The 26,630-nt window shown below is 51.6% G+C and overlaps 2 protein-coding genes across 2 annotated transcripts; one reads left to right on the forward strand and one right to left on the reverse strand.

Annotated features, from left to right (window-relative positions):
* The first annotated feature begins 5,112 nt into the window (after positions 1 to 5,112).
* On the forward strand, positions 5,113 to 8,035 carry LOC138092865 (ecto-ADP-ribosyltransferase 5-like). The gene is made up of 4 exons (XM_068988920.1): positions 5,113 to 5,184; positions 6,513 to 7,032; positions 7,826 to 7,858; positions 7,944 to 8,035. Exons 1-4 carry the CDS (start codon positions 5,113 to 5,115, stop codon positions 8,033 to 8,035), a joined length of 717 nt encoding a protein of 238 aa, XP_068845021.1.
* Positions 8,036 to 9,202: 1,167 nt separating this feature from the next.
* On the reverse strand, positions 9,203 to 26,296 carry LOC138092675 (short transient receptor potential channel 2). The gene is made up of 13 exons (XM_068988746.1): positions 26,282 to 26,296; positions 23,376 to 24,095; positions 21,552 to 21,764; positions 20,309 to 20,473; positions 19,012 to 19,186; positions 15,749 to 15,949; positions 15,502 to 15,664; positions 14,186 to 14,278; positions 12,948 to 13,140; positions 12,263 to 12,390; positions 12,064 to 12,142; positions 10,437 to 10,566; positions 9,203 to 9,594 (listed from the first exon to the last, which is right to left on the reverse strand). Exons 1-13 carry the CDS (start codon positions 26,294 to 26,296, stop codon positions 9,203 to 9,205), a joined length of 2,667 nt encoding a protein of 888 aa, XP_068844847.1.
* Positions 26,297 to 26,630: the final 334 nt, after the last annotated feature.

Consider the following 26,630-nt stretch of genomic DNA (forward strand, 5'->3'; position numbering starts at 1 on the left):
ATAAAAGAAATCCCACAGAGCTCCCTAGCAGCTTCCACCTGTGAGAACCCAAATGGGAAGGTGTTGGCTATGAACCAGGGAAAGTGCCCTCATGTGACCAGATGTGACACAGATCTGAGACTTAAGCCTCCTGAACTGTTGGAAGTAAATGTCTGTTGCTGATAAGTTATCTAATGTGTGGTATTTTGCTATAGCACCCTGAACAGATTCAGATGAAAAGCTCCCTGAAACTTTTCCAATGATTTCTATGACTCTACCATTAACACCCCAAACCATGAGACCAGTGGATCTGGTCTTGTGTTGTGTCCCTGCAGGCCTAGCTGTCCAGACAGTAAGTATCTTCTGTTCCAGCAACTGTCAGTGTTCAGGACCTTCTAGGGAGAGAGGCATCAGCATATGTAGGTGAGATGCTGTTTTTCACAATAATGGAGAACAGCAGAGTGACTTCTGATTTCTACTCTTGGAGTGCTTTGGGAGGCCAGTCTCACTGGAAGAGGACAAAAGAACTTGTCTTGGTTTGCTCTGTTTGCCTGACTAGCAATTTGAATTTTTTAGAATGCAACTCTTTTTCTTCTTTTTTTTTTTCTCGGCCATGCTCTATTGTATGTGGCATTTAGTTCCCCAGAGGGATTAAACCTGGGCGTTGGCTGACTTTATTTTTCTGGGCTCCCAAATCACTGCAGATGGTGATTGCAATTAAAAGACGCTTACTCCTTGGAAGAAAAGTTATGACCAACCTAGAGAGCATATTCAAAAGCAGAGACATTAATTTGTCAACAAAGGTCCATCTAGTCAAGGCTATGGTTTTTCCAGTGGTTATGTATGGATGTGAGAGTTGGATCATAAAGAAAGCTGAGCCCCGAAGAATTGATGCTTTTGAACTGTGGTGTTGGAGAAGACTCTTGAGAGTCCCTGCAAGGAGATCCAATCAGTCCATCCTAAAGGAGATCAGTCCTGGGTGTTCATTGGTAGGACTGATATTGAAGCTGAAACTCCAATACTTTGGACACCTAATGCGAAGAGCTGACTCATTGGAAAAGACTCTGATGCTGGGAAAGATTGAGGGCAGGAGGAGAAGGGGACGACAGAGGATGAGATGGTTGGATGGCATCACCGACTCAATGGACATGGGTTTGGGTGGACGCTGGGAGTTAGTGATGGACAGGGAGGCCTGCCGCACTGTGGTTCATGGAGTCGCAGAGTTGGACATAATTGTGTGACTGAACTGAACTGAACTGAACTTGGCATTAAAAGCACAAAACCCTAACTACTAGGCCACCAGAGAACTCTCTGGGATACCCCTGATTTCATCTCCCAGCCACTGCCCTTCTGTCCTTCCTTCATCCTGCTCAGGACACTCCTCTTTTCAGTTTCCCCTCATCCAGGCCTGTGATGAACATTTCATACTGGGGATGTGGCTCCAAATACTACCCTAGAAATCCCCAAATTTCCCAATGGCCTGAAACCTTCCTAAGTAACCCAAACCTCTCCATATAATGTGAAATAGTCTCCCCAACATTCATATGCTGGAACTCTAATGCCTGGTATCATGGTATTAGAAGGTGGGGCCTCTGGGAGATTATTAGTTCATAAACCCTCATGATTGGGATTGCTATTCTTATAAAAGAGACCCCACAGGGCTCCCCAGCAGCTTCCAAAACCTGTGAGGACCCAGTGGGGAGTTGCTGGCTATGAACCAGGAAAAGGCCCTCATGTGACCAGGCTAGCACTCAGGTCTCAAACTTTCAGCCTCCAGAACTGTTAAAAAGAAGTGCTTGTTGTTGATAATTTACCCAGTCTGTGGTATTTTGTTATAGTGTCCTGATAAGGCAGATAAAAGGTTTCCTGAAACTTTTCCTAATGATTGCTATGACTCTACCATTAACACCCCAAACTTTCCATTTCAGAAACTGTTTTCCATGCCCAGTGCCCAGGAGGAGGTTTGTGTGTCCCTTACCTCGACTTTCTCTGGGGCAGGAAAGCTGGTCTCTAATGACAACCACCAGGAGAGAAGGAGGGCGGGTTTCTCTTTTATACCATCAAATCCCACACCCCTTGTGCCTCTCCCACACAGCTGCTCAAAAATGTGACACTTCCCCATCTATATAGTAACCTCAGATACGCAGATGACACCACTCTTATGGTAGAAAGTGAAGAGGAACTAAAGAGCCTCTTGATGAAAGTGAAAGAGGAGAGTGAAAAAGCTGCCTTAAAACTCAACATTCAGAAAACTAAGATCATGGCATCCGATCCCATCACTTCATGGCAAATAGGTGGGGAAACAATGGAAACAGTGACAGACTTTATTTTCTTGGGCTCCAGAATCACTGCAGATAGAAACTGCAGCTATGAAATTCAAAAACTCTTGCTTCTTAGAGGAAAAGCTATGACCAACCTAGACAGCATATTAAAAAGCAGAGACATTACTTTACTGACAAAGGTCCGTGTAGTCAAAGCTATGGTTTTTCCAGTAGTCATGTATGGATGTGAGAGATGGACCATAAGGAAAGCTGAGTGCCGAAGAATTTATGCTTTTGAACTGTGGTACTGGAGAAGACTCTTGAGAGTCCCTTGAACTGCAAAGAGATCAAACCAGTCAATCCTAAAGGTAATCAATCCTGAATATTCATTGGAAGGACTGATGCTGAAGCTAAAGTTCCAATACTTTGGCTACCTGATTCAAACAACTAACTCATTGGAAAAGACCCTGATGCTGGGAAAGATTGAAGGTAGGAGGAGAAGGGGACAACAGAGGGTGAGATTGCATCACCGACTTGATGGACATGAGTTTGAGAAAGTTCTGGGAGTTGGTAATGGACAGAGAGCTGGCGTGCTGCAGTCCATGCGGTCACAAAGAGTTAGACACGACTGAGTGACTGAATTGAACTCCCCATCTATTTCTGGATGTCTCCTCTAGGCTCAGAACACTAACCTCTGCCCAGGGTACTTGGGCCAGAGCTCTTCTCATGAAAAAGGGAATCCCTGAATCCAGAGAGAAATCAAGGATCCAGGCTGGAACAACTGCTTCCCCACTGGGTTTGGTCCTGCATTCAAAATCCCTAGCCTCAGGGAGTATCTCCTTATTGATCTGTTCAAGTGAGCATGGAGACTCACCTGAGGAGCAAGAAGAGATTCCCAGAGTAGAGAGTCTAGTTCCCAACTCCAGCATTAATTGGCCATGTGATCTTGGAGGACTGTCTGCTTCACTACAGACCACTGCTCAATTACTAGATTTGACTCCATCTCTTGAAGCCTTTCTTGAAGCTAAGTCTCGCAATGGGAGAAGCAATTCCCCAAACCAGAGGATAGAGAGAGGACAAAATACTGATACCAGCAGATCTTGTCACAGAGAGTATCCCTTCATGCCTAGTTGTCCCAGACGGTATAGTATCTTCAGTTCCAGCAACTGTCAGTGCTCAGGACCCTCTAGGGGGAGAGGCATCAGGATATGTAGCTGAGATGCTGTTTTTCACAATAATGTAAAACAGCAGAGTGACTCCTGATTGCTAATCTTGGAGAGCTTAGGGAACCCGTCTCATTGGAAGGGGCTGAAAGCACTTGTCTTGATTTGCTGTGTTTGCTGACAAGCAGTCTGGTTTTTGGACTTTCTGTCTTCTTTTTCATTTATGTTCTGGTTTGTGGGATCTCAGTTCCCTAACCAGGGATTGAACCAGGGCCACCACCGTGAATGCCTAAATCATAACCCCTAGGCCAACAGGGAACTCCTTGGGATGCCCCTCTTTTCACCTCCCTCCCTCAACCTTGGACACAGTTTGTCTTCCTTTTTGGTCTTCAGAAAGGATTTCTGGAGGAAGCAGTATTCTAGGCGAAGGAAATTCTTTATTTGGCTGGCAACCTGAGTAGATGAGGGAACAAAGATTGGACTGAATTAATCAGCCAGACCAGGTGTAGGCCCTGGGATAAATCTAACCTTTTACACTTATCAGACACAGTAGGTAGCAGGCACATCTCTTTAATCCTGGTTTCTGGACTCCTAGGTCCTCTGGGCACTCTGGGGGAGGAACCCTGCCACCCCCAGAGGTTCATGCTGCCAGAAAGCTCTTTCCAGAGCTGCTGACTGATTCCTCACTGGTCCCTTCGCCCATTACCTCCCAGGGGACATCGAAAACACAAAGTTGGGTATTTATAGGCAAGCCAGGGAAATGAGGGGAAAGGTTAGTTTTTATAAACATGGGGTCACCTGAGTCTGAGAGGTCAGGGGACAGAGGGAGGGGCGGGACTGGCCCCTGAGGATGTCAGGGAGACAGCCCTGCATCTGGGCAAGGCTTACCGAAGGGAAGGGGTGTAAAAAGAAAGGAGAGGGGTGGAGAGCGCTCAGATGCTGGACTACACATCACCCAACAGTTGGCCATATGCAAATTGTATGCACATCAACGAGTGCACAAGTGGTGACCTCTCAGCGGGCGGAACCCTTTTGGTCCCCTCCACCTACTGGTCTGGAGGCCCGGCCATAGCGGTGAGGGCCCTCCCGAAGAAGAGACCACGTCTCAAAATTCCCCGTCTCTAGCTCTGGTCTTGCTAGAAGACAAAGAAGGTCCTCGAGAAAGACCGCGCAGTCACTGGGAAGGGGAGTTACAGCCCTCAGTCCCGCTCCCCCAACCCTGGTGTCTGTTGTGGAAGAGAGGTGTCGGGTTACCGCCACCGGTACTATACATAGCCGCGGACTTTGTTGATCTGCGGGACTCCGGGGACAGAGGACATCGTGGCGCCCGCATAGACTTCAGCCCCGACTGCCCAGAAACTTAAGTGCTTTTCTTCTCTGGGTCTTCGCCACCTCCAGGTGGGTCCTTGGCTCCCATCTCCTCTTTCCAAGCGGAGCCAAGTTACCCATCCGCCTATATCACCCCCGGGGCAAAAGTTGCTGAGCACTCAGGCAGGGCGGCCGGGAGGAGGGGAGCAAAGACTGAGGTGCAGGGGTGAAGGCGGCGGATGCTAAAACCCAAGCCCCGCCCACTCACTTAGACCCGCCCTTGGCCCCGCCCAGGCCCTGCCGGGCCAAATCTCTGTCCCCCAGCCCATCGAAGCCAAGCCTGGACCATCGCTGGTCCCACCCTCAGCCGGATCTCACTCTCCAAGTGTCTCTGAGGAATAATGTTGGTACCTCTGCTGATCGCCCTCAGCTGCCTCAGCCTCCACACCCTCGGCAGCGGTGTCCGCCCGTCTGTCCCCTGGCAGGTAACAGGGGGGAACTATCTGCTGCCACGTAAGGAACACTTTGGGGGGCACCCAGGGCCTGACTCCTCAAAGATCCCTCCCAGAGATGCTTCTCTAGGATGTCATCCTCTGAACCCTCTTCCTCTCAGGATCACTGCAGGGAGCCCCAAGTTCCCACTCCATCTCCCAGAACCCCACCTCCACCCACTGGTCCTCCTGTGACCCTCCTGCCTTCATACCCTCCTCCCTCGGGACAGCCTCCAGCTTTCTCCTCTCACTTCCGATCTCCCGGCCCAGCCTGCACGCTTTCCTTAGGGTTACCTGTGTACCACCCTCCTGCAGCCCCTCCCAGACCAGGGCTTGACCTCCTCCCCACTCCCACCCCAGGGTGGAGGATGCAGGCTTCTAGAGCAGGAGAGGACTGAGTCTCCGAGCTGACAGGGCCCTGGTGTGGTGTCTGCATGCCTGTGTGGGAGAGGGAAGGAGTCTGAGGCTGGGCATGGGGTCAGGTCATTGGAGATTGAGTGCACATTTATATGTCATCTGCACAGTGAGTCTCAGAGCCAGAAAGGTGCTTGGAGGTCATCCAGCCCCACGTCCCACCACGTGCAGGAACCTCTCTAATGATAGATGACTCCTCTTAGTTAGTACACAGTGAGGATCTATACGCAGTCCTGACAATAACCCTATGAGGTTGGAGGTATCCTCAGTGCATAGGGGGAGAACCTGAGCCCAGAAAAGTTGAGACTTGACCAAGATCCCACAAGCAGTAAGTGGTGAATTCAGGAATTAACCGTATTTGACTGACTCCAGCAGACTGCAGTCCATGGGGTCGCTGAGGGTCAGACACGACTGAGCGACTTCACTTTCACTTTTCACTTTCATGCATTGGAGAAGGAAATGGCAACCCACTTCAGTGTTCTTGCCTGGAGAATCCCAGGGACGAGAGAGCCTGGTGGGCTGCCGTCTATGGGGTCGCACAGAGTCGGACACAACTGAAGCGACTTAGCAGCAACAGCAGCAGTGCCTGTTATTTAAATTTTGGAGCTCTTGCCAAATTTCACACTATTTTGGGCATAGAAATGAGATTTGGGGACATTTGGGGGGTGGGAGTACTTTTTGGTCCCAGAGTGCAGCCAATCTTAGTTCCCTGACCAGGGACTGAACCTTTGCCTCTTGCATAGAGAGCTCAGAGTTTTAAGCACTAGACTGCCAGGGAAGTCCCAGACTGAGATTCTGTGCTTCTAAACTGATCTTCCACCAGGACCTCTCTCCAGTACCCTGAACTTATATGTTTTCCTGTGAGGCTCCTCTCTTCCTTTTCTCCATTATTGCAGAATATTTCCATCCAGAACCTGAGCCTGGCTCCAGACACATTTGATGATGCCTATGTGGGCTGCTCGGAGGAGATGGAGGAGAAAGCAGTGCTTCTGTTAGAGAAGGAGATGGCCAACCATCCCCTGCTGCGAGAGTCCTGGAAGACAGCCCAGAAGGCCTGGGAGCAAAAACGTCCAGGGCTCATTCTGCCTCCTGGCTTCAGAAGCCAGCACGGAATCGCCATCATGGTCTACACCAACTCATCCAACACTTTGTACCGGGAGCTGAACCAGGCTGTGAGGACTGGTGGTGGCTCCTGGGAGTCCTACAAGAACCACTTCCCTTTCAAGGCCCTGCATTTCTACCTGACCCGGGCCCTGCAGCTGCTGCGGGGTGGTGGGGGCTGCAGCAGGCAACCTGGGCAGGCGGTGTTCCGTGGCGTGGGCACCATTCACTTTGAACCCAAGAGTGTGGGGGACTCTATCCGCTTGGGCCAGTTTACCTCCGGTTCCCTGGATGAGACAGTGGCCCGCGGATTTGGTAATGCCACTTTCTTCTCTCTAAGGACTTGCTTTGGGGCCCCAATCCAGGCCCTGTCTGTCTTTCCTAAAGAGCATGAGGTGCTGATCCCCCCGCATGAAGTCTTCGTGGTGACGGGTTTCTCTAAGGATGGAAACAGAAGCCTGGTGACTCTCTCCAGCAGTGATCAGATGTGCAGCCACTTTAACTGCGCCTATCTGGGTGGTGAGCCATGCATGAGGGAAGCAGGACTGCCAGGAGGTCCCCAGTTGATTTCAGTCCCCAGGGCCTTCAAGAGACCCACGTGATTAATGAGGACGTTGAAGGCCAGAAGCTAGTTGGAGATATTTTTCTCTGTGACTCAGGTTCTGCCAGCTCAGAGATAGTCAGATAAGTGTTTTCTGCACATGTGATATTTTCAGATGATTCTCTAAATGTTCTCAAAATTTTCCTTCTGCTACACAGTCTAATAGACCAAAAGAACCTGGTTAAGGAGGGCAATAAGCAGAGGAAAGTGGCAGGAGCATGTCTTCAGATCTCAGGAGGCCATGGGCTTAGTGGGTTGATGGGACCCATACGTGCTATTCCCCAGAGCTGAGGCAGGACAGAGTGACTGAGCAAAGATGGGGCAGGGATGGAAAGGCAAACGGGGAAGATTTCTTGCAGAAGGAGGAGGAAGGGAAGTCAGACGTGTATTTGGGAAAAGGGAAAGGTGAATTGTGATGAGGAGTGGACTTGCCAGGGCCTGATGGGAAGGAAATTTGCAGTGTGAGGGTCTGTCTACCTGGAGACCTCACTGTGGTGTCTTTTGCAGAGAAGAAGAGGCCGAGCTGTGACTCTGTGCCAAGTGAGTCACCCTCGGGTCCCTCCCTTGGCTGTTTGACTCCCCACTGTCCCTGCTGACCATTCACTGTCTTTTCTTCTCTCTCCAGCAGGCGGGCAGGCAGACTCACTCTCCAAGGGGCCTTTTCTCTGCTCTCCTGGAAGACCCTGCTCTTGGCCTCTTGGGGGTTCCAGCTCTTAGGAGCTGGGCTCTGAACGTTCAATGCCTGCCACTTAGGAGTCCTGGGAACATGTGACCTCCAGATGAAGAATGGAGGCTTTGAAGAGCCTGGAGAAGCAACAAGATGGTTTCAGACCCAGACCTAGCAGCCATGTCTTCAACCAGGATGTCGGGGGATCTGAGGCCATGGTAGGGTGGAGGGAACCCTGCTCTGTGGTGGGGACTCCTCGGAACAAGCAAGGATACTGCTGTGATGGCCACTCCATTAAACAGTGCTGCAGTGTGATGACATCAAATTTCATGACTACTTTGTTTCATGAGACTGGACTATCTGCCCTGCTTTGGTCTTATGGGACTCAGGGACTAAAATGAATGACTTCTTGATCACTTTTAGACATGGTCCAGGTAAAGACCCTTGTCACATACGATAGCCTGCAACCCCAGATGCTTTAATAGACAGAGAGTTTCCTCACAACAGCTTGGAAGGCAGGAAGGGGGACAGATGGCTTCCTTGGCCGTTTGTCTGACGAGGAATGCAGAGCCAAGGAAGGAAGCAACTTGCTGAAGGTCAGAGAGGTTGTTTTCAAACCAGGACCCTTGCCCCCCAGTTTCAGTTCCATCAAAAGTTTGAAGGAGCTCAAAGTAGGATCCTAAGCCCAAGATATCGGGTCCCCAGAGCAAGCCATTTTTCTGTGTTCTGGCTCCCACCAGGGCTCATTTCAGCGTTGGTGATTTCAAAACATTATAAGACAGAGATTCTCACACTTTCTGGAGACATCTGAGCTCCAGAGCAGAGGCTTTATTGAGGCAAGAAAAGCAGCAGGGGCTCCCACAAAGTGACCCCCGCCCTCGGCTATCTAGGCTGCTCTGCTGCTGCTGCTGCTAAGTCGCTTCAGTCGTGTCCGACTCTGTGCAACCCCATAGACGGCAGCCCACTAGGCTCCTCTGTCTCTGGGATTCTCCAGGCAAGAATGCTGGAATGGGTTGCCATTTCCTTCTCCAATGCATGAAAGTGAAAAGCAAAAGTGAAGTCGCTCAGTCGTGCCCGACTCTTAGCGACCCCATGGACTGCAGCCCACCAGGCTCCTCCGTCCATGGGATTTTCCAGGCAAGAGTGCTGGAGTGGGGGGCCATCGCCTTCTCCGAGGCTGCTCTAGTCAGCAACAGAAGAAGGGACCCTCCCCAGCATCAGGTCCTCTCCTTGGCTCCCAGGTCTGTCTCCTGGGGCAGGTCCCCAGCCCACTCTGATTCTTGCTCCCTGTGCACTAATACGTGAGCTGGGGAGGAGGGGCCAGATTCCCCAGAGGCTGGAGCCTGAGCCCCTCCAGCATCTGGAAGCCCTGTTTCTGATGACTTCTGGGTCCCCACTGTCACTGGCACTGTCAGCTCTGGGGTCTCAGGGATGGGGGGCCCCAGGTTCTGGAAGCTGTTGCGCACTCGGGTGATGTAGCGACTGAGGATGCTGGCTCCTCCGGGCGGCCGCCGTGGCCCTGCCTCCACCACAGCCCGCTGCACACCTGCTACCTCACTCTGCAGTCGAGACACCGTCTTGGTCAGCTCTGTCAGTCTGTTGCCCAGGTCTGGGGGGTGGGAGTAGAGATGGGGGTGTCTCTCAGAAGGTGAGTCTGCCCTGGTCCATTTCTACCCTCAGCAGGGGAGGGCATGCTGGAGCATCCGGAAGCAGGAGAACTGGAGGAAGTGAGGGACTGGCCCTGGGTTGTGGGCCAGGTAAGCAGGCTGCGTCAGGGTGGATGCATCAGCAGAGCTCGGGTGGGGAGAGTTTAGAAGATAGCAAAATGAAGGTCTTATGGACCGGAGAGGGGTCAGGAGCCGTAGGGATGAGAATTGTCTATGGGTAGATATATGTATATCTGCCCCATTTACATCTGTCCTGCTCACACCCACCCTCAGGGCCGAGTGCAGACCCAACCCTCTCTCTCTCTCCAGCTTCTGGTACTCTAGCCTTCTGCCTTCCCACGATAGGCTCTTCCTCTCCTTTGAGCTCTCACTGCAATTTGTTTCTCTCCTGACTAGGGAGATGGTTTCTCTTCCTCACCAAACTGAAAGCTTCCCATGTCTCCCTGCTGGGAACAAGGGGGCATAGCAATGAACTCTGACTGAATGAATGATGAATAAAGTGAAAGAGTGAATGCATAAGGGAATGGTTGAGAGAATAAGTGAACACATAAATGAAGGTAGGAATGAAGGGATAAATGAAGGGAGTGGGATAAATGTCTGAATGGGGGGTGGGGCCAGGGGTTATTGAGTGCAAGGGCACACACTCTCTCTGCAAGTTGTGGCTTCCGAGGGTGGGTCAGAGGGGGCCACAGAGAGAACTGCAGGCTGGACAAGGGGTGTGAGGCTGGGTGTTCCAGATGAGCAAGGGACAGGAATGCAAAAGGCTTGGAAGTAAGCAACTAACCTTTCCGACGAGTCTCCTCAAACTCCCGCTGGGCAGTCTCTATGTAGCGTTGCACCAGGGCCTTGATGACCCGAAGCCGGTAGGATCCACGCTCTCCCTCCCTAGGCCCTGCCCCTGCCCCAGGATTGGCCTGGGATGGGAAGACAGGAGAGTAAGAGGGATTCCTCAGCCCCTAGCCTTTTTCCCCTCACTGCAACCTCCCCCAGGCAATGAAGGATGGAGGCACGGTCTGTGCAGAGTTGTGTGTCCCCGAAGGCCGCACATCCAGACCTTCATGTAGGTCTGGCAGGTGGTCTGGATGGAGGTCACACATTGTGGAATGGCTGAGTGCAAGGGAACCAGGGAGGGAGGTGGGTGAGGGTTAGGAGAGGAAGAGGAGGAAGAGGGGAGTGGGCAAGAAGAAATGCTGAGCAGGACAGAGTTGACCTCTCTCATGCCACCAACCCATCCTTGAGCTGAGTTAGGGCAGGTTAACCTTGTCCTTCCGATTCCTCAGAGGGGAGACTAGAGGATATGGGGATGCATCTGCATGGACTAGCTCATGCAAAGGAAATGGAAACCATCGTGCAAGTTAGAGTGATTGGTTCTAGGTCCAGTTTCAGACCTCAGGACAGAACCAGGAAGGCAAGTCAGGCCTTTGGGGCAGATAATAGAGAGAGGGAGCAGAGGTGAAGATGGCAAAGTGCTGGGCTTGGAAAACAGGCTGAAATCTCAGCTTGGTCACTTTGCCTCTGTGAGCCTTGAGCCAAGCTGCTCAGCTTCTTCAGGCTGAATGTCTCCAGACTGAATATGGAGATGGTGGGTTTCCCTGATGGTCCAGTGCAATGCAGGGGATGCTGGTACGATCCCTGGTCAGGAAAGAGCCTACATGCCGTTTCTTTCTGCTGCTCTAGACTGTCAGTACTTCAAGGGTCCACCATTCTGCATATCTTTATTTCCAGCATAGGTGTGCTTAAGTAAGTATTTATTAAACAAACTATTGACCAATCAGATAAGGGAAGGCCTACCTCATCAGGGGATCCAGGGGCCTCTGAGCCTCAGCGCTGGCCTATGGCTTCACAGAGCTGACCTTAGAGAGACCCTGCCTTAGAGAGACCCTCAGGTAACCTGTTTTAAGGGGAAAACATGAGACCCCCTGCAATAATGCTATCTGAATTACGAGGGGTCTCATGCCAAGCCAGACTGAGTTAGGGAGCAGAGAAGCAGAGGTAAGTTAGTCCCCTGGAGGCCTGCCCTCCTCTCTCAGGCCTCAGTCATCTTCGAATTTCCCAGTGTGTGGGGCATTCTTCCCTTAGCTTCTAAATGTTTTACTGTGGAAAACATTCAATAGTTTCTTGGTTCGGTTCAGGGTAAAAAGTTTTGCCTGGAGATTACGGGGTATTGGTGGCTTGAGAGGAGAGTGGCATGGACTTCATTTTAAACTGGATGATATAGGATTGGAGATTTAGGGAATGGCCAGAGCCAGGCAGAGGGAAAGGCCACAGGAGAGAGTAGGAACTGGGAGACTGTCTGCAAACATACCTGGGAAGACAGATGAGCCAGGGGTGTTCAGCCAAATGGATGGTACAGAGAGTGCAGCTAAAGCCTGTGGTGAGGAAGACTCACAACAAGCACATGAGATACTCACAAAGGTGGGGATTGGGGGATAGCCTGGCTTCTTGGTTTTGCAGCAGAAGTGGCAACAGCAAATGAAGCGGAAAACTCTCCTGAGACATTGAGATGTGGGAAGGGGTTAGTCAGGGGAAAGGATCCAGGGAGATGGGGCAGGAGTGAGGTGGGAGTGCTGAGTGCTGGGGGCTTGGGAGTGAGGGCTCTGAGGTCCTCACCTGAGCAGGTAGAAGATGGCCTTGGGGGAGGGCAGGATATTGAAGGGCACAGGCAATGTCAGGCCCTCTCGGAAGTAGGATAGGTAGAGTTTTGAGCGAGCAAACTTCCACTCCACGTCAGCAGCGTCCTGAGGGCCAGGAAGCAGGGGCTCAGGAAGAACCACTTTGGTGCCTAGCCCTCCTGCCCACTCAGTCTGCCCCGTTTCCCCCAGTCCTCTGGTCTCTTATCTCCTGTGTGCCCACCACTTTCTTCTCCCCACTCTTGTCTCCATCCTCACCTATCATCCACATCTCCTGTTTGCACCCCCCTTCCCACTTCCTCCCCATCATCTTGCCTCCTTCTGACATTCAATTCCTGCCAGCCTGTTCTCCAGCCCACAAACTCTAACTCATCCATCTCCTTCCCTCTCACTTCTCATGTTTCCACCTACTCTTCCACAACACACACTTTCTCCCAGCCCTAATGTGGAATGAGCGCTAGACTTGTGTCTGATAAAAACAATAACATCATCAAGACCCTCAATCTACAGACAAGGAAATTGAGGGCTTGAGAGGAAAACTTGTCCCCAGTTTCAAAACAAGGCAGTAGTGTTGACAGAGCAATCTCTTGACTCCTTGCATCCTGTTCCTTTCCTTCCCTTTCTCTCTTCTTCCCTCTGGCCCGAGCTGTCCTCAGTTCACGTACCTCAATCTTCTGGAATGAGTTGGTGATCATGGCAATGAGCATGTTGAGCAGCACAATCACCATGACGATGGTAAAGATGCCATAGAGGGCCCGGCCCATGAATTCTGGCACCAGGAACTGAGGCATGTCCACCACACTGTGCTCCTCCATGCCAAACATCGTCCAGAACAGAAACTGGAAGGTCTCATTGAAACTGGCACAGTGGGCCAAAAAGTAGGATGTCAGGGGTGGGAGATGAGCCTGGGGGCCACCCAGACTCACTCCTCCTCACCCTGGGGACCCAGCCAAAGGCGCTCTGCTTCCACGAAGCCTTTTGGACTGCTTGCTGTTTCTGAGCCAGAATTTACTGAGCACACAGCAGTGCCAGGAACAGGCGCTAAGGATGCAGCTATGAACAAGACAAGCACAGTCCCTGTCTTCAGGGACTTTATGTTCTGGATGGAGATGGGGGTAAGATGGACACTTAACTATACCTCTTCCATCCTCCACACTGCATTCAGTGTGTTCTTTCTCAATGCTGAGCTGATGTGCTGGAGTTCTGTTTGTCAAACTTTAAATGCTCCTAACTACTCTCAGTCCAGATGCCTATTATGCAACCTACCTGAGGTTTTTAGCAAAGATACTTTTACTTAGCTGTCACCCATCAAAGAGCAGGAGGGCTCAGCCTGTTCATGCTACTGTGGAGTGACTGATCCCACCAGGGTCCTTGAAGGAGGCTGGAAAGAGTAGTTCCTGTCCCTACCACTAAGATTCATGCTTTAAACCGTGTCAGCAGAGTTTTTCAACATCCAGAAGCCAGAACATGAACAAGGATTCTTGGAAAAAAGGATTGGTCTGAATAAAGCCTCCATTTACTTTGAGAAAGCTTTGACAAACATCCACAGATCCAACCTCAAGTCCTTCAGCATCATTAATAAAACCATCATGTAGTTGCACTCATGAATTCATGATTGAATGATTGCTTGGGAGGCCACTTGGAGCTCTCTGGCCTGGGAAAGGCAGGGTAAGGCAGGTTGGGTAAGGTTGGTTAAGGCAGGTTTCTTGGCAGGTTCTTCAGGAGCTCCATGACCTGGCCCCTCTACCCTCTCCTGCCTCCTCTCTCAAAATCCCCTCCATGTGCCAGCCATGGAGGAAGTCTTGCTAGTCTCCAAACATACCCCCTTGCTTTGGTACATGTGCCCCTTTTGCCCAGAATGCCCAGACTTCCGCCTGCCTGGCCTGCCTCTGCCCTGGCATACTTGCCCAGCCGCTCGGTCTCCTGGTAGGGCACGTAGATGTTGTTGAGGCCACAGAGGAAGGCGGTCAGGATGATCATGAGGATGAACATGAACCTGGCAGGAGGCGGGATGGGGAAGGCTCAGGGCAGGGCTCTACCCTGGGAGAAGGCAGGCTCTAGGAAAAGGGATGGGGGTGATGGCTCCTAGGCTCAGCCTCTACTTGACAAGCATTCAGTCTGGTTATTATTAAGAAGAGAGAAATTAGGGGGTGGGAAATGAGAAGGGATTGAAAGGGTGTTGAAGCAGAAACTCTCCCTCCAGAATAAAGGGTTCTGGGTTGAAACAGTCAAAGTTGAGGATGGTCCAGGCTCCAAGGGAGGGACTGAGATGCTGAGATATGGTACAGGGATGGGGGAGAATCAAGAGTCCTATTGGACAGGATTTCTCACCAGCAGAATTAAAGCCTTGTGTGTGAGTTGAGTTGGCTTGCTGCAGGGAGGGATGGAAGCTGAGCTGAGCTGAAGATGTTCACATATGTAACCAAGGTTTTTTCCCACCAAGGGCACCCACTCCCATCCTACCTCAGGCAGGGGATTTCCAGGGAAGCAGGCATTAACTATGGGCTCTGACTAGGGAGAAAGGCCAGGTAGGCTGTAAATGATTAGATGATAATTATCAAGAAGACCAGATAATTCCATGAGTTCCAAGAGCAGTTGTACAGGGGGAACCATCCAAAGGGACCTCTGAGTCCAGTGTCTCACCTCAAATATGGGAAAGTGGAGCCCCAGGTTGCCATGGAGACAGCAACAGAACTGGCATGCCAACCAAGGGCTTTTTCTGCATTTGGTGGTTCTTGATCTTTGGAGTCATAGGTCTCTTTGAGAATTAGATGAAAGTTATAGATCCTCTCTGGCTTCCCAGGCGGCTCTTGTGGTAAAGAGCCTGCTTGCCAATGCAGACTTAAGAGACACAGGTTCAATCCCTGGGTCGGGAAGATCTCTTGGAGAAGGACATGGCAACCCACTCCAGTATTCTTGCCTGGAGAACCCCATGGACAGAGGAGCCTGGTGGGCTACTGTCCACAGAGTGGCAAAGAGTTGGACAGCTGAAGCAACTTAGCATGCATGCAGCATGTATAGACCCTCTCTGCAGAGAAATGTATCTTGACATTTACATTCCCAAATTTTCCTATAGTTCCAGGGTTTCCAAGGTCTTTGGAGCCTGTACAAGGAACCCAGGTTAAGAACCCCTGTGCTAACTAGAGCTGGGGAACTTCAGAAGGAGGTCAGATGGGGTCCATCGGAGGGGAGGATGCTCGGAGCAGAGGCGGTACGCACCGGATCATGTCGTCAATCATCCTGCCCATGGAAATCTGCAGGGTGCCCAGCGACTCATGGGCCGGCAGGATGGAGGCCAGGCGGGTGAAGCTGAGCATGCTGGTGACAGCAAAGAGCACCTCAGCCAGGAACTGGGGGTCCTCCGTGCGCCACTCACTCCGCTCTGTGCCGGGGGGAATAGGGTGAGGCTGAGAGCCAAGGAAGAGAGGGGACCAGGGGAGTCAGGGCTGGGCTGAGGGGCACTCACCAGCCGAGGTGAAGTAGTGGCAGGCAGCCCCATCAGGGGCATCCTGGCAGTGCTTGTGTGCAAGCCCGGCCAGGAGGAGGCGCAGCGTGAAGGCCGCCAGGTACAGGGAGAGGATGACCATATCCAGGAAGTTCCACCAGTCCAGGAGGTAACTGCGCAGGCCCTCGATCCACACCTCCTTACACTCAAACCACAGGAAGCCTGAAGGAGGCGGCAGGGCGCCAGGACCGGGTGAGGCACCCCCTGCATCCAGGTCAGAGCTGGGTGTGTGGGTGTGGTTGGGGGGGAACATCTTCACCGGGAGAGGGGGAACTAAAATATCCCAGGCTTGAAAGTGACAAAATGTAGGCATTTAGTCTGCTTCAATGTCACAAAGATCTTACACGGAAATAAAAAGGACTCCTGGCTGATGCAGACTCGGTGGCTGTAGGGCCAGTTTCAGTGATCCAATCAGCTGATAAACTCAGAAAGTAACACCTGGAGAGGCTGGTTATTGGGAAGGGATGATCTAAATCTGGGTCTCCCTGCCCTCCACCAAATACACACTGGACAAATATTTAGAGAATATTGATTTAAAGCGGCTCCAAATTATCAACCTGCTCATGATCAGCCCAGGGCCCAAGGCCAGGCCTGGGGAGGGAGGGTCTTGGGAGCTGGACCCCATTAGCTAGGTGACCCTGCCACGTCGTGCCCTTCTCTGCTCCCTGGATACAAGCATGTGCTTTTTCACTCATGGTTGTATCCACAGCTAGAAAGCCCTTCCACACCCTTTAGAAGGTGGGCTCACCTTTGCGACCCAGGACAAATCTCACCTCCTCTCCGAAGCCTTCTCTAACCGGGGCAGTGAATTTCACAGCTCTCTTAAGACCTCTGTGATGCCGTCACCATGGAGCACTGCAAGATATCTCTTCCTGGGTCTGTCCCCCTCCCCTCCCTTAACTTGGAACCCCTCAAGGCAGGGACTGTGGTCGATTCACCTCCTTGTCCGCAGTGCCCAGAACAAGGCCCAGCAATCACTACTGGATAAACACCGATTAAGCTCCTATCATGTGCCAGTGGGATCCTGTGGTGAAGAAGACATACAGGCCTCCCCGGGCTCGTATTCTAGTGAGGGAGATGGGCAAGTAGCCAAGTTGTTACAGCCCAGAGTGGTCAGTGCTAAGGTGAAGGAGAGCAGGGGAACAGAGGCTGTCTTTGGAGTGTTCAGGAACTGATCCTCACCCTGATTTGGGAACCAGGGAAAGCTTCACTTCTCACGGAGAGTGATGTTTGAGCTGAGACTGGATGGAGGAGGGGAAGCTGGGGCAGCATGGAAGGGGTGGGGATTGTGGGCCTGGAGACAAGCAGGGCGTGGTGGGAACTGAGTCCATTTCCATGGCAACTGAGCACCTTGTGAAGGTGGGATGGCTGTCAGTGGTGTATGTTGAATGGGTGGATGGAACACTATTTATTTAAAATATCTTTATTTGGCTGTGCAGGGTCATACTTGCAGCATGCCAGATCTTCAATCTTTGTTGAGCATGTGGGATCTGTAACTGTGGCATGCAGAATCTTTTTTAAATATGGTGTGTGGGATCTAGTTCCCTAACCAGGGATTGAACCCGGGCCCCCTGCATTGAGAGTGTGGAGTCTTAACCACCAGATCACAGGAGAAGTTCCTGGATAGAATCCTAATTAATTTATCCATGTGTTCTCAGGGCTTTGCTCACAATAGACCAGCAGCAGGTGTCCACTACATGAAGAAATGAGGAATGTTGTTTCTTAAGACTTCTTCCCCTGCAGGCAGGAATGATACTGGTTTCACCTCCACCCAATACAGGTCAATAATGATTAGTAAACAGTTGGATGGGACACTTTTCCTCTTGGATCACTCTTATTTTCTTCTCCAGAGTTTCTTGGCCAAATTTCCTTTTGTGCCTCACTGACTGACTTGCTACAGGGTGGAGGAGCAGACTTAGTCTGCTGGTGGTTTGGGAGTTGCCAACTAAGCTAGAGGTAAGTCAAGAGAAGACAGATGAGGAAGGTGCCCAACCTAGCTGCTGAGCTGACTAACCAAATGCTCGGCAGAGCTCTGGGGATTCTTGTCAACTGCATTTGCTGAACTGTTTGAGAAAATGCAGTTTTGCTATAGAAGGAAAGAACACCAATAGAATGGATGAAACGTACGCCTTAAGCATATGTAAGTTAGTTATCCAGGTGACATGTTGGACAAATAAAGCAAGTAGAACACACGTGTTGGGCTTCCCAAGTGATGCAGTGGCCAAGAAACTGCCGGCCAATGTAGGAGATGGAAGAGACGCAGGTTCAATCCCTGGGCCAGGAATATCCCTTGGGGTAGGAAATGGCAACTCACTTCAGTATTCTTGCCTGGAAAATTGCATGGACAGAAGAGCCTGGTGGCCTATTGTCCATGGGGTCACAATGAGTGAGACATGACGGAGTGACTGAGTGCACACACACACACACACACACACACACACACACACACACACACACACAGCATATGTGTGTGAACACATGTAGAATATTCAGGGTTGACACTCAATATTAGTGACACACTGAATATACACGAGACAGTTGAGGCCCTTAGGATTCATCTGATCTTAAATTAGTTCCCCACTGGTAATACCTAGTGGCCTCACAAGTCCTCTGCAACAAAATTGCAAAGAAAAGTCATAGCTGCTCACCAGGATGATTAGTAAGCCACAGCTATACATATGTGCCCCTGTGTTTCTCCTGCTGATCAAGTGCTGGGCCCAGGCAGCTTCTGGCTACTGTATCCTCTGCTCAAACCTCACATCTGGTCCTTAAAACAGCACCGTCATAAGTACACCATTTATATGTACTTATGTAATAAACTGTATGATTCAAGCATCTTAATTTGGTCTATGAGTTGTTCTGCTCCATGACCTTTGGGATAGATTGCCTGGTGCTGTACTTGCTGGCTACCGTTAGACCAAGGTGATCTGCCACCTGACACCCCAGTGTCTTATTTGCAAGAGGATATGAATATCCAGAATGGGCAGCGACTAATGCCAGGGTAGGGGAAGAACGGGGTCCATACTCAGAGATCTATCACAGGGTGCGATCCCCTGATTAGAGGTGAACGGGAAACCCATGGTGAACTAGAGCCCGGAGAGGTCTGGTTACATATTCAGGGAGCATCCATAGGGGCCGCCCCGTATAGGGGTGCTCACTGTGAAGAAAAGTGAGGGGGTCCCCAGGAGGGAGTCTACCACAAATAAAAGGCCTCACCCATGTACCTGCAACCCAAACCATGTGTAGTGAAGTCTCCCAGACGCTCTGGCTGCGGCCTCGGAAGGTACTCAGCTGCGTCTCCATGACCAGGGACTCTCCCAGCAGGAAGATGAGGAACCACAGGTAGGAGGCCGAGTGCAGCAGGAACTTCAGCACCGGGATCTTCAGCAGGCGGCCAAGCTGCAGGGAAGGAAGGAGAGCAGGCTTCTCAGAGTCCTGCTCACACCTCTCCCCTCCCAGGAGAACTTCTGGAGTGCTCAGCCCCCACGTGTCTCCTTTCATTCACTCACTCATTCAGACGTTTATCAAGAATGTACTGTATATTAGGCTTTCCCCTTTCATATTGATGTTTTCCTTCACAACTGTAGGAGGTAGGTATCATTATTTCCATTTGTAAGCTAGGAACTGAGGATCACAGAAGTAACTTTCCCTGGGGTGGGGGTCCCCCAGGCTCTTCGATCACAGCCATGTTAAAAAGTAAGTTTATCATCTTTGGATCCCAAACGTCTTCCTCTTCTTCCCGTGTCCCCATCCTAGAAAACGTCCCGACCACCCAGACCAGGAAGCTTGAAGGCATCCCTGAATCCTTTTCCTTTCTCTCACACACTCTGACAGTCTCTTGGACTCCCACCCCTCCCCCAATCCATCCTTCATATCCCTAGGAGAGAGAGCTTTCTAAAACACAAAACTAATAGGATCTCTCACCTCATTACAATCCTCCAGCGGCTCCCAACATTGCATAAGGTTCTGTGGAACCTGGGCCCCTGCTTGCTTCCCGCCATTTGCTAACTGCTATTTGCACTTATGCTTTAGCTGCACAGAATTCCTTTCAGTCTCTCTAATGCTTTGCATTCTCCTTCCCTGGGATGTTGAATGGATGCCCTTTTCCTGCCTCCTGGAGCACTGCTTACCCTATTCCTCACCTGGTTTACAGGGTCTTGATTTTTTTTATATCCGCAGTGCCAGGCATGATGTCTGGCTCATAGTAAGGAACAGAAATATCTGAGTCCAAAAGGGCCCCCAAAGAATTTGAGGTTGGGGTGGGGGTCTCATTAGGAGAGACTGCATATAGGACTCAGGCTTTGGAGGCAGAGAGACCTCAGTTTCAATCCCAGCTCTGCTGTTTCCTGCGGACAAAAGAGAATTTCTGTTCCCTGTGTCTTCACTGTAAAATCCAGGTGCAATGCCTACCTTCTGGAACCACCTCAAACTACCTAAAAGGAACATTAAGGGCCCAGCTCAGGGCTTGGCATAAAACAAGTGCTCAATAAATTACAATTATCATTATTTCTATTCTTGTACCCGGGACTTGGGCGCCAGCCAGTAGCCAAGGCAGAGGAAGGGCATGGTGAGGAAGATGAGGAAGGCGATGAAGAGCTTCCAGATGGTGGTGCTCCCACGCCAGCCAGCCAGGTTCCCACACCAGATGGAGGACAGGACTTGCTGGCAGATGGGGTGTGCTACAAACTAAACAGAGGAGGGTGTGAGCGGAGGGAGTGGCCACGGCCAGCGAGGAAGAAGAGGAGTCAGTCAGGCGCCCTGACTTCCTTGTATAGAAAGTGAACCATGTTTCTTTTCTCCCCAGGGCAGCCAGCTAAGAAGAGAGGCAACCCACTTGCCAAGTGACCTTGGGCAGACTCCACCCCTCTTTGGGACTTAGTTTTCTAGTCTATGAAGGAGAAACTGAGCTCAAAGAATTTTCTGGACTCTCCAGATCCCACATTGTTGAATCTAAGCCAGGCAGTGGTGGGTGCAACTGGATATGGGTCCCAGAATCCTGAGGGTTCTTTGTCTTCTTAGGGATGTGGGGCCCCAGGCAGCAAGGAAAGGGAGGAGGAAGGGAGGAGCAGGGAAGGTAGAATTTGCTGACTTGGGCAGTCATTGGAAAGGAAGGTTTCCAGTTAAGCTCCTGCTGGGCTAGGATATCTGAGGGTGGGTGAGAGGGAGGAGTAATAGGCTGGGGGAGGCTAGAAAGGGCACATGTCTTTGGCGTAGGGGTGGGCATCTAATGAAATGGGGAATAATGGAATCACTTGATATTTCAGCCCTGAGAGATCTAGTCTAATCTTGCTGGATAGAGTGAGATATTGAAGTATAACCACAGAAAAAGCCCAGACCAAACCTACTCAGCAGGCCAACAAGTAAAACTCAGAAGTCTGGTCTGGTTGGGTCATGGGACTTCCAAGGATGGGCAGAGGTTAGGGACTTAGACTGACGGTAAGAAGGGAGGGTGGGGGACCCTTAGGATCAAGGGCCTGGAGAGAAGGGTGCTCAGAATCAAGATCTAAGAGGGGTCCTGGGACTTCCCCAGTGGTCCAGTGGCTAAGACTCTGTACTCCCAATGCAGGTGACCTGGGTTTGATCCCTGGATGGGGAATTAGATCCCACGTGCCACAACTAAATCTTGGCACAAAGAAATCTAAATATTAAAAAAAAAAAATAAAGAGATGGTCCTGAGGGCAGAGAAATGACTTGCTTAGGGTGGGAGAGGGGCCATCTAGAGGGGGCAGGGCAGGGCAGGGGAGGCGGGCAGGGCCCAGCTGACCCGCTTCTGGTTGTAGTTGACGGCCAGTCGCAGCCTCGCCAGGTTGGGGATGCCTTCCTCAAAGGCCTGGCCCAGACCCTCGGCCTCGGGCTCAGTCTCGCTGTCCTCGCCCAGGTCATTGAGCACCGCGGTGACCTCACTCTGGTTCCGGCACATGCCCAGCAGTTCAAAGCCGTAGTCCTGGCTCAGCGACTCCAGGGCAATGTACTCGGGCTGTAGGGAGAAAGTCCAGGTGGGCTGGCCATCCTGCGGGCCCAGCCCGGTTGGGTCAGCCCACCCTCCTGACACTGGGCCTGGGCCACCCTGTCCTGCCCTCAGCTGCCACTTCCCCACAGCTGATGTCACCCTAAACCATCTATTCCTTTCTTCTCTGCCACCCCACTTGTCCTCCTGGCTATAACGAGGCACCTGCTGTGTCAACATTGCTTCTCTGGTACCACATCTATCTCATTGCTGAGTCATTTCAACACAGACCCCCATCACCTCTGCTCACCCCTTGTCCTTTCCTTTCCCTCTGCCTATTTCAATTTTGCTCCTACTCTTCATGCCTTCTTGGGTTCATTACTTTTGCTACCTTATATAACACATACTGGCAGTTTTGGAAGCTGCAGAGTGGGCAGCTCTTGCCTCCACTTTCCCCTACCTAGCTTCAATCTTACTTGGGGCCCTAACACCAGAGAGAATCCAGGCTAGGATTCCAGGAGGCCCAGCACGGTCCCTCAGGTGGCAGCACCCTTGGTTAGGCGTGTCCCCTTTCCAAGTCTCTGTCCCTTGCCGGGAAGGTGGGGATGGTCATTCCTGTGTCTCCTTCTGCGGGCTGCTGTGTGGGTGGAGGGAAAGGCCCTGGGAGAGGGCTGCTCTTCCTGCTACCTGGAAGTGGGGGCCCTCATTCTCTGATCCTTTGACTCTAGAGAAGCAGCACGCTCCTCCCCCGGCTCACCTGGCACAGGTTACATCCAGCCCTAGGCCTCTGTTTTAATATCACTGTCTGTTTCCTCGCCTAATGGTAGTTGTCACCATGGGGATCAAGCTGGGCTGGCACCGAGAGGATGTCAGTGGATGAGTGATGGATGGAACTAGACTGTGAATTCAAGGCCCCTGATCAGTCCTGGCCTCCAGGCCTTCCCTTCAGGTGTTCTGTCTGCACAGAGCCCCTGCTCTCATCCCATGTCTTCTTTTGCTAGCTCAGAGTCTTTGCTTGTCCTGAACCCCTACATCAAATATCCTCCCTACTCCTCACTTGTGTTAAACCACCTGGTCGTGTAGCCAAGGTTAATCCCGCTTCCTCTAAGGAGTCTGCCCTGCACATGCTGTAGCCCCCTATTTTCTGGCCCTTGGAAGCCCTGTAGCACCATCCACAGAGTCCCCGAATGAAGCTGAGCCTCTGGGGAGTCTTGTCTGCCTCACTCTGCCCTCTTCCACCTTGCTGTGATCATGAGCTCAAGGCCCCAAAATAGGATGCTCTAGGTGGGACCACACAGTAGGCATTCAGAAAGGACAGGTTTCTACTGAATGTTATCTAAGTCTGTCCAGCTGTTTTTTTATCTGTGTTCTCCCTCCTCCATCAGACAGACCCAGGACACCCCTAGGGTGGGGTATGTGTTGCCCCCATGAGACTAGGAGCTCCTGGAGTGACAGCTGTCTGCCATTAGAATGAATCCCCTTCAGGGCAGTATTCTGGCACTCTCCATCAGAATGGAGGTTTCCTGAGAACATCTTTCTGTTTTTCCTCTCTTCCCAGAACACCCACCAGAGACCCGACCATGCCCCAGTGGAAGGACAGATACAGGGCACTGAGGGCAGGAGGACGGAGCAGAAACCAACCTTAAACTCAGGCTCCTTGCGGGCAAGGTGCCGGAGCTCGCGGCTGAGCTGGAAGGCAGCGAGCATGGCGTCCTCGCTGGCCAGTGAGAGATGGGCGCGGCTGGCGATGCCGCGGTAGGTGTTGATGCGAGACAGGGAGAACTTGAGCAGGTCGTAGCGGCGCGCGTTGCTGCACTCGAGGCAGGTGCAGGAGACGGGGTGTGGCCGTGCGATGGTGTGACCCTGGCCCATGAGCAGCTGGGCGACCTCATATAGGTCCTTCTGGCAGGCCAGGGTGAGGGGCGTGACCCCGGGGGCGAAGCGGGAGCCGTCAATCGACGAGTCAAAGAAAGCCAGTGAGGAAGACCTGGTGTCCACCTTGCGGCCCTTCTCGCGTTCCAGCCGGGCCAGCAGGTGACGCACCACTGCGGGTTGGTTTGTGTCCACAGCCACCAGCAGGGCCTCATGGATCTGGCGGAAGTCGAACTTGACGTTGGCCAGCAGCACATCAGTGATGGCCTCGTGGCCCAGGCGGATGGCCAGATTGAGGGCCTCCCTCCAGGAGCGGTCCTCGGCCTCCTCCACATTCCGGGGGGGCCCACCTGGCCCGCCGCCCAGGGCCTCAACCCCCACCTCCAGCAGCTGCTGCACCAGGCCTATATGTCCTTCCTGGATGGCACCCAGCAGTGGAGCGGGGAACTTCAGCTTTCTGTTCATGATCTCTGTCCAGTTAGGCTGAGGCTGGATGAAGGAGCAGACAGGGTGAGACCTCGAGCCCCCAACCTTCTTTACTGGGGGCCTCCCTCACCCTTCCATTTTCAAGCCCTTAACCCTCTGTACCTAGCCACCATTATAGTCTTCCTGGTGGCTCAGATGGTAAAGAGTCTGCCTGCCATGTGGGAGACCTGAGTTCAGTCCCTGGGTGGGGAATATCCCCTGGAGAAGGAAATGGAAACCCACTCCAATATTCCTGCCTGGAAAATCCCATGGACAGAGAAGCCTGGGGGACTACAGTCCATGGGGTCACAAAGAGTTGGACATGACTGAGCGACTTCACTTTCACTTTCATCCCAAACACAAGTTTTTGTTTTAAGGTACACTTAATGTTTGGGCTTTCCAGGTGGTGCTAGTGGTCAAGAACTTGTCTGCCAACACAGGAGTCAGAAGAGACGTGGGTTCCATCCCTGGGTCAGGAAGATCCTCTGGAAAAGGACATCACAACCCACTCCAGTATTCTTGCCTGGAGAATCCCACGGACATGGGAGCCTGGTGGGCTACAGTTCACAGGGTCACAAAGAGCTGGACATGACTGAAGCAACTTAGCATATAGTATTTAAGTACAGGTAGTTTTTTAAACCCTCAGAAGTATGCAACTCATTCAATTCTTAAATAACCCTATAAGGCAGGAGCTATCACTTCACCCTGTCCCCAATTTAACAGAAGAGGAAACCAAGACTTGCCAAGCCACTGAGACAGGGTGGTCACCCAGGCAGTTTGGTTGAGAAGCTGGTGTTCCTAACTATTCTTCCGTAGTACTTCTCAACTCAAATAAAAATTAGTAGTAGTAGGTAGCGTTTGGATTTCCGGTATCTCTACTTCAAAACCTCCCAAATGTGGTAGGTAGGTAAACACTTTCCCTCCTTTAAGAAGGAAAATAATGATGCTACCACTTTTATCTGTTTTACTCTGAAACTAAATTCGACATTAAATGATATATACTCTAGTATGTATAGTTTATATAATGGGATCATCTTGTATAATGACAATATGAAAGTCCTCCCCTGCCCAGTTATGTCTGCGTAGGGAATACACTTCATGTCCATATTTTCCAGGAACTAATCATTTTAGAAATACCCTTTCATACCGTAATAGCTTCTTGTATATTTTTGTTTAGCTGTTAGTCAACAATATCTCATTGACTGGTATGAAATGCTGATAATATTTAGAAAATTGGTCTTGGTTGAAAAATGCATTTTTTAAAGTTGAGTGGCTTAAAACCACACACATTTATTCTCTTACAGTTCACGCAGTCAGAACTAAATCATATCATGAGGCTAAAGTCAAGGTGCTAGCGGGGCAGGGTGGCTCTAGGGTAGAATCCTTTTCCAATGTAACTGCCTGGCAGCTACGTTCCAGAGTCACATCCCTTGCATTCCTTAGTTTATGGCCACTTCCTTCAGCTTTAAAAGCCAGTGGCATAGACTCTCAGTCTCCTGAAGATGTAAAGATTAAAAACATGTTCTTAGTCACTATTTTATTGTGTGGATTCAGGTTAGGAAAGAGTTCTTCACTCTTCATCCAAGTTATTCATCCAGTTCTGACGGGGGCCGCCTCCCTCAGCACAACTCCCACCTCACAGGAAGCCATACACAGTTGGGCCTCTGTGGGCAGCCTGGGAAGGAGCAGATTGAAGCAGGACAGGGCTGCCCTGGGAGTGGGACTCCCAGGTGGGCACACAGATCTCTCCAGGACCTGCTCCCATCTTGTTGATATCCTCTTCCAGCTGCTCCTCCCTGGCGAAGTCCCAGAGCTTCTGAAGGACAGGTCCAGACACGTCCACACAGGAGGGTCTTCGAACTGGGTTTTTCCCAAGCCCCTGAGCGCTGACCAGGCTTCGCGGCAGGATCCCACCAGGCTCTCCTCCACCAACTCGCCAGCTCTGCCCTCTCCTGTTCTGGGCAGCACTCCCTCCAACCCCCTGGTGCTGCCTTGCCCCTCTTTCCCACCAGGCCCAGCCCTTCCTCACCGCTCTTCTTTCTGTGCCCAGGTTTGGGCCTCCGACTGCTCTCCTCCCACCCGCAGGGTGGTGTCCCCCACCTGCCTGGCAGCTACGTTGTCCCCGCCACTCCTCTGAGTCAATCTATTGTCTTAATCACAGCCAGAAACGGGACAAGGATAGGGGAAGGCAGGGAGCAGAGGCCTCTTACCGTGAGGGGGTCCATGACTGCACCCACCTGTGCTGGCGGGGACAGCAGGAGAGAACACCGGCTCTTCTGTCTGCTCCCCTAGCTGTGCCCAGCTTTCTCTTTCCTACTCCTTCCAAACCCTGCCCTCCCTCTACCAGGCCCAGCTGCTCCCCTTCTGCCCTGTACCCTGGAGACCAGGGGAACTGGTGTTAGTGCCACACAACGAAACCTTCTGGGAAAGGAGAGAGGACACAGATGCTCAAAAGGTAGGAATATATTTTAGAAAACCACAGGTGGAAGGGACCTTAGTGACCTTCTGGTCCAACAGCCCGTGTGCTGATGTGGCCTGGGATCCGCCCAGGGTTCCACA

The sequence above is a fragment of the Capricornis sumatraensis genome, chromosome 16 (assembly GCF_032405125.1).
Source record: "Capricornis sumatraensis isolate serow.1 chromosome 16, serow.2, whole genome shotgun sequence".
In the NCBI taxonomy this organism is placed as follows: domain Eukaryota; kingdom Metazoa; phylum Chordata; class Mammalia; order Artiodactyla; family Bovidae; genus Capricornis; species Capricornis sumatraensis.